Genomic DNA, 10,747 nt, shown 5'->3' with positions numbered 1-10,747 from the left:
GTCTAAACGTAAACGTATTCTCTTTTTTTTTTTTTATTACGAAACACTTTAAAATCCACGATCCATTTATCTCAGCAATCGTGCATGAATAACAAAAGGAAAAGAATGCAACAAAGCAAAGAGTAGTCTCTTTCGTTTTCCGGAATTTCAGTAAAATTTCCAACAAATCTCGCGGAAATTACACAGATTTGTAAAAATAACAAAAATACTTGTGAAATGACAAATTATTTCCCAGTTGATTAATATACATATATCGACTTGTTATAAACTTACAAAACAGATTATTCCGCTTGCACGGAAGCTCAGAAGTATCACACTCGAGATTTGTATAAAATTCAGATGGAATGTTTACAAATACTACTATTTTTAGGAGAGATAGTCATATCGACACTGTTTACACGTTATTCTTTCGTTTACATTTACGAGAAACCGTGCGGATATTTAAATACTGGAGAAATGTTCGCGAACATAAGGTTACACGCTCCGATAAGACGGTATAACAAAACAAGTAAATCTCGTAAGATAATAGTAAATATAATGCATTAACATAATACAAATGCAACTTTATCACTCTGAAGTAAGTATTGCATTTTTTCTTCACGATTAACCCTCTACTGCCTTTTTGGAAAATGAATATATAAAGCTATACAATAAAACAATAAACCTGCATTTTTTGAATATGCAAGATTTAGAGAAGGAATTTTCGCGTCATATTTTTCAACTTGCAATGATTGACTAGCAATCATCAAGAAGAATTGAGAAAGTAATAAAACTGTCACGTCGTACCGAAAAAGTTACATCGAGTAATAGAGAGTTAATGTGAACATGCCAATTTCTATATTAAAAATATCTGGCATGTAGAATATCCCACTGTGAGTTGTACATTATTGTGTGTTTTGATATTAATCCCCACATATTCGTGGTCTCGCATCAGGAACACAGTTTTGCACCTAAGGGCTGTGGTTTTGTGCGCTCCAGTCTTCTCTGCTGTTGTTCTATTAATCGCTGCTCCCGTTCTCTCCTTCTTTGCTCTCGCAGCACTTTGGTAGCGTCGCTAAAATCGTCCACTTCCCAACCAGCAGTATTTTCCTCCCATTCTTCTAATTCATTCTGGACACACAACAAAAACATAAGTCTCCGGAGTGTTGCAGGCTTGCTTTCAAGCATAAAACTTACGGTCGGAACAGGATCCATGGCCGTGAACTGCGCAACGTTGCAAGAGCCGTCTGCGTGCTTATCCTTTATTAAAATCTTCGTCTGCCTAGTAATTCTTGGAGTCATATCCTATACAAGGTCCAAAAGTAAAATCTTTAGTGTTCTTATCGACTGTTCCAAAACTAGCCTTTTAGAGTTACCTCAAAGAAGTTAAGCTGTTCCTCAGTGGGCGAATCGGGAGGCTTGATCACTTGCTGTCGATACTGCTCTATCTTCGCTTGTACCGTGTTAACCGGCTTGTCCGGTATAACGACAACTGGATTTTCTTCCCACCTGTCCCACTGCTCCATTTCCTTAAACGATACCATACTCGATAAGCGTTATTTTAAAACTCAGATACATAAGCAGCAATATGTTCTCCATTTTATAATCCACGAAGACTATGGCTGCGGTCCACTTGACGCTATAAATGCTTCGAAGGATTCCTCTTCTCTTTTCTTTCAATGAAGAAAGAAGGAGAAGAACGCTCCAAAGTATTTGTATCGTCAAGTGGACCGCAGCCTATACCCTATGAAGGCGTCATTATAGTTTTCTTGGCTTGTTTCAGCTGCGTTCCGATATTCACTGCCAGTGACGTGATATAAACTACAGATTTTCAGTAGTTTATATCACTGGCAGTGAATATTGTAACGCAGCCTTCGACAACCTAAAGCACCGTAACATTTCTACCAATATCAACCAGGATATATTTACACAATTGCATGAAAAATATATTCCTGCGACATCATTATTCTCATATATACTTGACACGAGAGGTATCACATGACACATGACTGACAAGTACCGTCGAGCTAGTTAGAACGTTCGGCACCACGCCGACGGTGGACAGGGGCACGGAGTCGCAGGACGATCGTCTTCGACGTCGGAGGCAGCACATCGCGCGCTTAAATATCCCGAAGAGCAGCACGAGCAGGGCCTTGAGCCGATTCATCAGAAACTCCACAGCCATTTTTTCGGCTCGGTTGGCCGAACTGAACGGAGAGCTAACCTCTCCACCGTAGCCGGAAGACGGATGTTCGGGCGGTTACCGGGCGCGGACGCGGCATCGGCGATCCATCTTGCGGGTCGAGACGACGACGTCGATTCGCCCTCACATCGTCTCGCGCGTTTCTCGCGCACGGGATACGATTTTATCGGTGAGCCGGAAAAGACACAGGCCTGCCTGGGACGTACATAACCTAGAACCCTTCCCCGGTCCCCGGACGATTGCGCTGTCGGTTGACAGATCGAGCCATCGAGCGCTCGATGTCGAACGGCGCGACTATCGAAACGCGTTTAGGGGGTGATTTGATGAAATTCGGATTGAACTGATTGAAGTTAATCGCCGATTATAGATATAATTCAAGTTGGATCGAACTGACCGAAGTCACTCTGAATGGAAGGGAAGACGGCGAAGGCGCGCGAACGACGGACACGTATATTTAGTGCCTTTACATGATTTTATTGACAAATCAACGCAAATACAGGTGTGTGTCTAACAAATTAGATGTTTCTCATATCGCAGTTGACTTTCTATTTCAGTGTGAATGTTATGCAGTCGACGTCAAACAGATTCGCGGAGATATCTCATTGTTAGGGTTAATGTAGGCATTGTAGGCAAATGTACGCTAAACATATATAGCGTAAGGCGTAACTCAATTCTTTAATTTTGAAGCATTTGTTTAAATATAAGCACCTGTCAGACCTTAATTCGCCCGACCAAGACGGCGTAGCAAAATATTTTTAGAAAATAATATGTATACTACAATTCAGAAAACAACGAATTTACATTTAATGTAAAAATCAATATTAATCGTGCCGTTTATCGATAAAAATAAGGGAATTCTGTCCTTCGGGTATATTCGCCGCGACGTAAGAAAGAAAGGGCCAATTTCGCATATATATTTTAAGCAGGCTGATCTGTCCCTTTACTATAAAAATTGCCTGCGTAAGTAATGTGTGATCGAGTTTTCGTTTGCCAGCGAAAATATAACGGAGAAATTCGATTTCTAGACGCGCGTGCACTTGTCGCGTCTGGTGTTGCGATCGTATTGGCACTTCTCGTACGCGGCGCACTTCACTCCGTTGCAGTAAACAGCCTGCTGATCTGCAAAAACACGCAACGGAATGTTCTGGTGATTCGAGACGCTCGGGGAAGTCGACAAAAGATCACGAGGTAAGTTTCTTTAGAACTTTAGATACATGAGATACATTTGTTGCGTTTGAACGCGTTTTAACCCTTTGCGGTCGAAATTACTTCTCGCTGAATGAGCAAAAATCACAAGTATATATTATTTTCAGTCTCATTTGATCGATCAGTCTCGTGAATCGAGGAATTTTTCTGGATGATTCTAAAAACACAGTTTGCCGATTATAATCTAATTGTAAGTAGGCTGTGAAGCGTTGCGTCGAGAGTTTAGTCCACGCGGGACCGCTCGACTGCAAAAGGTTTAACTCTACCGTGAAAACAGGATGTCGTATGTATGTACGTACTGCTCGAGCCCTTGTAACCGCCATCACTGCCGGTGTTAACGGGGCTGGTATCTGCGCACGACGTGAAGCCGCATTTGTTCGGGCAGCATTTCTGATTGAATGGACACTGTCCGTCCCCTATGCACCTGGAGCCACAATTGCTCACGGTGTTCCTCATCGGGCAATTGCCACTTTTGTCTGAGGAACGATTAGCAACGATTGACGATAATTAACAGGAACTTCTCCGTGACTTTTAGATTAATTTGCAGATCGTTCCTTCTTAGCTCTCACGATTCTCGCGATTAATTTTTCGGTGCTATTAGCGTAGTCTGTTAATATAATTATCATTAGCGTTATGAATATCGCTAATCGTTTACTTTATTACTTGCATCATCGTCATTACTTTATTAAAAAATAATCTCCATCTTTCCGCTCCCTGAACATTATTTTGATTAGATGACGCAGGTTAATTGCTAATGGCGTTGCAAATTAATCGCAAGTTGTAGAGTCACAATCGACACGTTTATTTTGTTGACGACGCGTGCACGCGAGGATGCTATAATTGAATATTACGTAGCTTTAAGTATCCATTAAAGTTCTTCGTGTTGCACCGTCACTCTCTTTTTCCCGATATACAGATATGCGTTTCGTGAGAAAACTAAATCTGAACTATGAAATTTTCAAGTCTACATATAATAGAATGTCTTAACATTAAGAAAGAGTAAACATTTCCTTGTAAAAAGTTTGGAATCGATTCTTATTAGTAAAAAGTTCGAGGAGCTAACATATTATATATCCGATTCGTGAGAGGAGAGATGGATTCTATTTTAAAAGTTCAACTTTCTGTTAAGATATAAAACACGATGCTTTTATTTCACTTTTGGCCAATTCTGCGATTAAGTCAGAACCAGAGAGAGCGTAATGCTGAAAATAAAACGGTTTTCCCAGACTCGTGTGTGAAAGCTATGCAAAAATGCAAATGCATATGTTCGCATTCGGTGCTCCCGCGCATAAGTGGTGGTGTTTACTTACAAAACGTCTGAGAGAACGTGCCGGCGACCAGCAGAATCAGCACTACCGCGAACGCTAATAAGCTTCCTGGAAAGTAAATATTACACAAACTCGGTGTTAGTTCGAGGGAACGTGAGACCATAATCCAATTTGAAGTGGGCTTTGAAAGGAAGACTCGCCACAAACGTGTCATTTACATGAATTATAGTTACAGTATCGATAACACATCACTATATTTAATATCACCTAATTGTTTTGAATGTAGAACTAATTACACAAATGTACAACTACTTTCAGAGTCCATAATTAATTATATCTATATATGTAATACGTAAAATTGATTTGGTGCTTTCGTGGCGCAATCACAAATGAATTGTCGCCGAATTTCCGAAGCGTCGCGTACTATAATTAACAATAAGACTTATGCTAACGATGTTACGTGGGAGCCGTGTGGCGCGTTTACGAGAAGCGTCGTCTGTAACTTTCAAGGCTGCGCAATTCAAATACTTACGGTTCATTTTATGAGCCGTTCTTGAATAATCTTGACTAAAACTCCGCGGCGAGGTTTCAACGAGACTTCTGGACGCGTGATAAGAGCACCGGCTTTTATAATGTTTTCCACCTCTACTCTACGCATTGAGCGAGTACACGACAAGAGGAGAGTGCGATACATAACGAATTGTAAGAGCCGAGATATTTCTTACGATAAGAAAAACAGTTTATTCACAACTTTTACATCAATATTTATAATTTTACACAATACTACGCTTAACGTGTCAAGGAATTGCAGTGATCTAACTTGTAGTTCGAGACTTTTTTTCTTATAGAGCCCAAAAGGGTCTTATTGTCTTCTGGAATATTTCTAAATGATTCATTGCTGGAGTCAATGGACATCGGAAAAACACGTGATATCGAAGAGATTAAGTTTCGAAAGTTATCGCATTTTAAAGATAGGATAGTTACGAAAAGTTTGTTTTAGGGTTTCCTAATGTTATCATATTCGTAAGGTATGAATACGTGGACGATGGTCACAGAATAAATCGCGACTCGTGCTCGTCTATAGTGCGGACTGGTCCAGTCAACTCTTTTGTCGATACCGTTTACTTGAACTCGAGCGCTTTTTCTTTCTTTCTCCGCACGTTGCATCGTGACGTAAATGATAGAGATATAAGTGCGAATATTATGCGCTACAATCACGTAATTTGCATTACAGTTTCGTTTACGTTGCAATAAGAAATATCTGCGTGCTTCTTAAAATTGAACGACACCATTGATTATTGATGAAGGCTATGCTGAAAGTCTATATACAGCTTCTAATCTTGTACATTTATCTTAATTTAGTTCAGCATGAGGATATTTTTCTTCATGCCTTACTTAATTAATATTTGAACAGCTGTAATTTAATTATATTTTAAAAAATAATTTAAAAGGAAAAAAATCCGAATATCTTCAGATGAGATAAATAATATTTAAATTATTAATTATAACTAATTATTTTTAGTCGATGATAAAAAGTGTAATTAACTATAGAGCTTTATCCGAATTGTAGAACCGTTCTCATGAATCTTGTTGTGAGCATTTCAAATCCGTACTTCATGAATAGCTGTTTGAGACGTTCGTTTAGTATTCTTCTCTCTCTCTTTAGTATTCATAGCTGTTGAACCTTTGTTTATTGCCTCGAATAGTTATTGATTAGTCAAATAAATTCAAGGCTAATTACGTGGAATTGATGTGGAGTTTGTTTTGATACTTATCAAATAATCTGCTAAAGCAATCACTTAAAAATGAAGGTTAATGAGCAATTAAATTGCGTCGATACATATTTATATGCCGAGAGCATTTCTGAATCGTGTCAATAGATCCGCTACTGGTAACACAAGTGCATTTTCCTTGATGCTGTTTCTTGCGTAACCTTGGCCTTTGCTTATATCAATCTGTTTATTAGAATTATCGATTAGTAGAGATTTAAATGTCCGTCTGGGATACTTTAATAGCTCCTTTTTTGTCATTTTATTTACATGAATTTTATTTATCTCTTTTGTTAATAATTGATAAATTTATCTTGAGATACGACAGGTATAAAATAAGGAATGTAAATACAAAAATGATGTTATTAATCGTGTACGTGATAGTTTAATAGTCTCCGCTAATTTTAATTTTTTAATGATAAAAATATATAATTGTGGGAATTACGATACAAATATTCTATTGTATTCCAAATTGCAGGCAAAAATTATTAATAGAACATGTATATATAAAATAGTAAACGTTAAGATCGCAAAAAATAAAATTATTACTAAAATTACACTTATTATGCGATAACATGATCGTTATGAAATCAGTGCTGGATGTTTTAATTATTATAAATGTAATAGGCACGTAAAAATCGAGATTAGGGATAGTAATCAATGTAATCGTTTCCGATGCGCGGAACAACCGGTTGAATTGGAATTTCGAGGGTTTCAAGTACTTCAGTTTCCGGCTTCTGACAAGCTAGGGCTCCACATCTATTTTTGCAACATTTTAAGTTTCCTCTGCAATCGTTGTCGCCATTGCAAGTTGATGAGCACACCCATCTTCCTTTCGGTACCGATGGGCAAGATCCTGGTTTCTCATCTGCACAAAAGATTATTCATTCTTTTATATACAAGCTTGGGAATTTTGTGATTAATTTATTATATTTTTATATAAATATTATCACAATATTCCAATCACCATACGTGATACGATAATTATGACGGTGACAATAAAAAAATTGCCAAAATTGTAACTCTTCAGAAGAGTTATTAATAGAATAGTTTCCTTCCTGAAAGTTTTTTCTATATTAGTTGTAATAGAAATAAAAAAGATAAATACAAAATTACATAGACTTTTTTGAAGCGTGCTGATAAAGTAATATACACTTTGTTTTACCAATTAAATGTTTAATATCACATAAAATATGATAAATTTTACAATCGCTTTAAAATGACGAATTGATGTTTCTGTTTCAGGTCGACAAATTAGGCGTAATGTGTGACGAGGAGATTACTCACCTGTCTGGGCAGGTCGCGTCATCGTGACAGGCATGGAGCAGATGGAACCACCGCATCGGGTCGGACAACATTTGCCGATTCCTGCGCAGTGTCCGTCAACGTAGCAGGATCGTCCGCAGAACTGTACAGGTAAGGCAGGTGGACACGAGCCTGGTTTGATCGCGTATCTGGTTTGCGTTCTCGCAATAGCGATCGTCGCCACAAAGACTAGAGACACGACTAGCAACTTCATTCTTTTGCCGGACACTATAGCACAGTATTAGGAGCTACGCATGAAAAATATTTTACTTTTAATACGAATAAAAGATTAAAAGTTTCGATAATTCGGTCTGCTCGAAGGTCGTATCGAGCAATAAATTTATGAAATTTTTTAGTTAAAAATCGAGAAACTTATTTAAAAAGATGTTTTAATAAATTTTAATAACACTTTTATAATACAATTTTAATAATTAATTCGAATAATGGTAGAAAAGAGGATATAAAACGAGAACACTTTTTGAGAAAAATGCATTTAAAATTTTTATCCTGTCAATATCCTTGAGAAGAATTACAATTTTATTAGGAATAAACAGAATTGTATACGCTTCTATTTTTCCGGTATGAAATAAACATATTAAATGCATTTTCCAGAATAGCATTTTTGTTATATTTCCTCTTTTGCTGTAAGGAATGCAGAATAATTAATTTCACCAGCCAAATTTTTGCATCCCTTATCCTTCACACTTTCCTACGCGAATTTGGAAAAACGGAATAAAAGAATATTAAATTATTCACGTTAATAGACTAATCTAGAGTTTATAAACAACGCAACACTGAAAGATCGCTTGCTACATGCCGGCTTATCTTTCCGTATATTTATCTTGCCCTCGACATTCGCGCTTCACTGTTTTGTAATAATGCGCAACGCACTGTTTGCACGAAAAACGTGCGGATAGAAGAAACCACGCTCCTCACATAAAACGTACACTTGAAGTATATATATGATTTGTTTATGTCATACTTTTATACTCGAGGAATACAGCCAGTAGCAAAGGTGATCAATGTCTCCTTGTTTTTGCCACTCAACATGAATGGTACCTCTGATATATATGCCTGTCGTCATCAGCTTCGTCTTTCCCCCTCCAAAGGCGAGCATTAAACATCTCACCGCTCTCACTCCTTTCCCACGCGCAACTTTATAACGCCATATACAATTGTCACAATTTACAATTATAATTTACTTTGGAACAATGTCATTTTTTGTCTCTTGTTTCCGGTATAACATTTATTTATATGCAATTATATTGAAATAATGCTTCTCGCAATTGCGCATGGGGCTGCCTCTGTTTTAGAGACTGTTATTTCTTCGTAATATTCGTATCAGATACGCCTTTGAATATGGCCGCTATAATCGGAAAACGTCGGCGGTGAACCATAACCGCAACTGTAATTAAAGCCCTAATTAATTAGAGGCTGATTCAGCCGGACGGAAGGACGCGGTTTCGGTCGAGACTGTTTCCTTCGTAATGAGGTTTCCTTTCTGAAAAGTATTATTTTGTTTGAAAGGATAAAGTTATTTGCTTTTTTTTTAAATTTAATTATTATTACATAGCATGTTAGAGCGTGCTGTTTTTGATCAAAAGTTTTGAAATAAAAAAGTTTTATGTTTCTTTCTTTAAAAATATCAAGCCATGAATAGCATTTGATTAATTAAAAAAGAAGAAATTTTAACGAATCATGGAATCTACGTTGCAAATATAGATAACAAAATTGTATTTGTTCAATTTTAATAATAATAAGAGGGAAACATTTCCGGAAGAGAGAGAGAGAAGATCCTGAGAAAGTAATATGATTTTCAAAGCGCAAATTCTTTGTAAATCATAATAGTAAATATCAAAGGTGGCATTGCACATTAGATTAAGTACTCGACATTACATAACAGACTTGATTATATTACTCATAAAGAGAGGAACTTGCGTTAACGAGTATCGTCAGTCTCGTATTTATTGTTGCTGCACTTTTTGAAATGCGACAGAAGTGTACATACGTGAATCAATGAAGACTGGGTCTCGGATATGTTTCTGTATATTTTTTAAAATCAATTTACTAATACACATACATAAATATAAAATAAAATTGTCGGCGGGCGTAATAAAAAATACATATAGTATCAAATATATATTTACGATTACGCTACAAGTCTTAAAAATTAATGATAAATGCATTCTTGGTACTCAAGCCTCTCCGTACCTGAGAAGAAATCGAGACAACAGATAGTATATATCGATTTAATTCTATAATTACTGCTAGTTAATTTAACGCTAATATCGCGTTTTTGTGCTATATAAAAATAATACCATATTTTTGGGAAATTTAATTCGATGTTTGCACGAACGTAACCAGAGAGACGAACGTAAGCCAGGGGGGGTGCAGAGATACATTTATAATTTGCAAACGTCTGCGACAATAGTATTCCACTATTGTCGTGCAAACAAGTAACAAGACAAAAGTGATTCGTCATCGTTACGTACACACACACTACGTATAATAATAAATAAAGAAGCATATTATAATTATTATAAATTTCTACGTTCGTTTCTTGTATTAACGATCAACTTTGTATTATGAAGTAAAAATTTCGGTTACGCCCCTGGTTACTTAAATCATCTTTTTTAATAGCATATATTTCCCATACGCGGGATTCAAGGAAAAGTCCGCTTTATTGTACAATTTACGATCTCAGTTTGAGTGATGCATGCCGAAATTAATGGACATAATTAATATACGTAATTGATTCTGCAATATTTTAATCCATGCAAAGAGAGTAATCGAATTAACATTACTATCTTGCATGGATAATATCGGGTGGGCGGATTCGGATATATTTTTGAATATCTGCGAATTCTCGCTGCATATCTGTAGAAATGAGATTGATCAATGGTACTAGCAATAACCATTGTTTCGTCCTTAACATTATTCTTTTACGTAGATAGATATGTTATGCCACATACAATTATTGAGTACGACGAGACACTTATAAGTTTTACTCGTTAAAT

At 36.8% G+C, this 10,747-nt stretch overlaps 3 protein-coding genes across 6 annotated transcripts; all 3 read right to left on the bottom strand.

The window, feature by feature from the left end:
* Nucleotides 1-22: 22 nt before the first annotated feature.
* Nucleotides 23-2,529, bottom strand: LOC112468735 (receptor-binding cancer antigen expressed on SiSo cells). Its single transcript, XM_025038057.1, has 4 exons — nucleotides 2,000-2,529; nucleotides 1,356-1,508; nucleotides 1,177-1,284; nucleotides 23-1,110 (listed from the first exon to the last, which is right to left on the bottom strand). The coding sequence occupies exons 1-4, from the start codon at nucleotides 2,162-2,164 to the stop codon at nucleotides 931-933; spliced, it is 606 nt and encodes a 201-aa protein (XP_024893825.1). The 5' UTR covers nucleotides 2,165-2,529; the 3' UTR covers nucleotides 23-930.
* Nucleotides 2,530-2,635: 106 nt separating this feature from the next.
* Nucleotides 2,636-5,293, bottom strand: LOC112468738 (waprin-Thr1-like). The gene is made up of 4 exons (XM_025038064.1): nucleotides 5,189-5,293; nucleotides 4,699-4,764; nucleotides 3,688-3,864; nucleotides 2,636-3,301 (listed from the first exon to the last, which is right to left on the bottom strand). The coding sequence occupies exons 1-4, from the start codon at nucleotides 5,193-5,195 to the stop codon at nucleotides 3,204-3,206; spliced, it is 348 nt and encodes a 115-aa protein (XP_024893832.1). The 5' UTR covers nucleotides 5,196-5,293; the 3' UTR covers nucleotides 2,636-3,203.
* Nucleotides 5,294-6,122: 829 nt separating this feature from the next.
* Nucleotides 6,123-8,937, bottom strand: LOC112468736 (waprin-Phi1-like). 4 transcript variants are annotated; one of them, XM_025038058.1, is made up of 3 exons: nucleotides 8,790-8,937; nucleotides 7,713-7,958; nucleotides 6,123-7,293 (listed from the first exon to the last, which is right to left on the bottom strand). In XM_025038058.1, exons 1-3 carry the CDS (start codon nucleotides 8,845-8,847, stop codon nucleotides 7,070-7,072), a joined length of 528 nt encoding a protein of 175 aa, XP_024893826.1. In that variant the 5' UTR covers nucleotides 8,848-8,937; the 3' UTR covers nucleotides 6,123-7,069. The 4 variants fall into 4 exon arrangements, with proteins under 4 accessions (XP_024893826.1, XP_024893828.1, XP_024893827.1 ...); XM_025038060.1 differs by having other exon boundaries at nucleotides 7,070-7,293; nucleotides 7,713-7,978; nucleotides 8,713-8,798; XM_025038059.1 differs by lacking the exon at nucleotides 8,790-8,937 and adding an exon at nucleotides 8,713-8,765 and having other exon boundaries at nucleotides 7,070-7,293.
* Between the last annotated feature and the right edge of the window lie 1,810 nt (nucleotides 8,938-10,747).

Source organism: Temnothorax curvispinosus, unplaced genomic scaffold, assembly GCF_003070985.1.
Source record: "Temnothorax curvispinosus isolate PA1 unplaced genomic scaffold, ASM307098v1 QBEX01001931.1, whole genome shotgun sequence".
In the NCBI taxonomy this organism is placed as follows: Eukaryota; Metazoa; Arthropoda; class Insecta; order Hymenoptera; family Formicidae; genus Temnothorax; species Temnothorax curvispinosus.
Note: the sequence above shows the minus strand (reverse complement) of the source record. Positions and strands in the feature narration are given on the sequence as shown.

Bases quoted from the DNA above. Each gene is read 5' to 3' on its own strand.
- LOC112468735 (XM_025038057.1), bottom strand. From the start codon at position 2,164: ATGGCTGTGGAGTTTCTGATGAATCGGCTCAAGGCCCTGCTCGTGCTG. The intron at 1,285-1,355 runs GTAACTCTAAAA...GACCTTGTATAG, and splicing joins AACAGCTTAACTTCTTTGAG to GATATGACTCCAAGAATTAC. The intron at 1,111-1,176 runs GTAAGTTTTATG...TTGTGTGTCCAG, and splicing joins CCATGGATCCTGTTCCGACC to AATGAATTAGAAGAATGGGA.
- LOC112468738 (XM_025038064.1), bottom strand. The intron at 3,865-4,698 runs GTAAGTAAACAC...ATCGTTCCTCAG, and splicing joins CACGTTCTCTCAGACGTTTT to ACAAAAGTGGCAATTGCCCG. The intron at 3,302-3,687 runs GTACGTACATAC...GTGTTTTTGCAG, and splicing joins CGGTTACAAGGGCTCGAGCA to ATCAGCAGGCTGTTTACTGC.
- LOC112468736 (XM_025038058.1), bottom strand. From the start codon at position 8,847: ATGCTCGCCTTTGGAGGGGGAAAGACGAAGCTGATGACGACAGGCATA. The intron at 7,959-8,789 runs GTACCATTCATG...ACTGTGCTATAG, and splicing joins GACAGGCATATATATCAGAG to TGTCCGGCAAAAGAATGAAG. The intron at 7,294-7,712 runs GTGAGTAATCTC...TCTTTTGTGCAG, and splicing joins GACGCGACCTGCCCAGACAG to ATGAGAAACCAGGATCTTGC.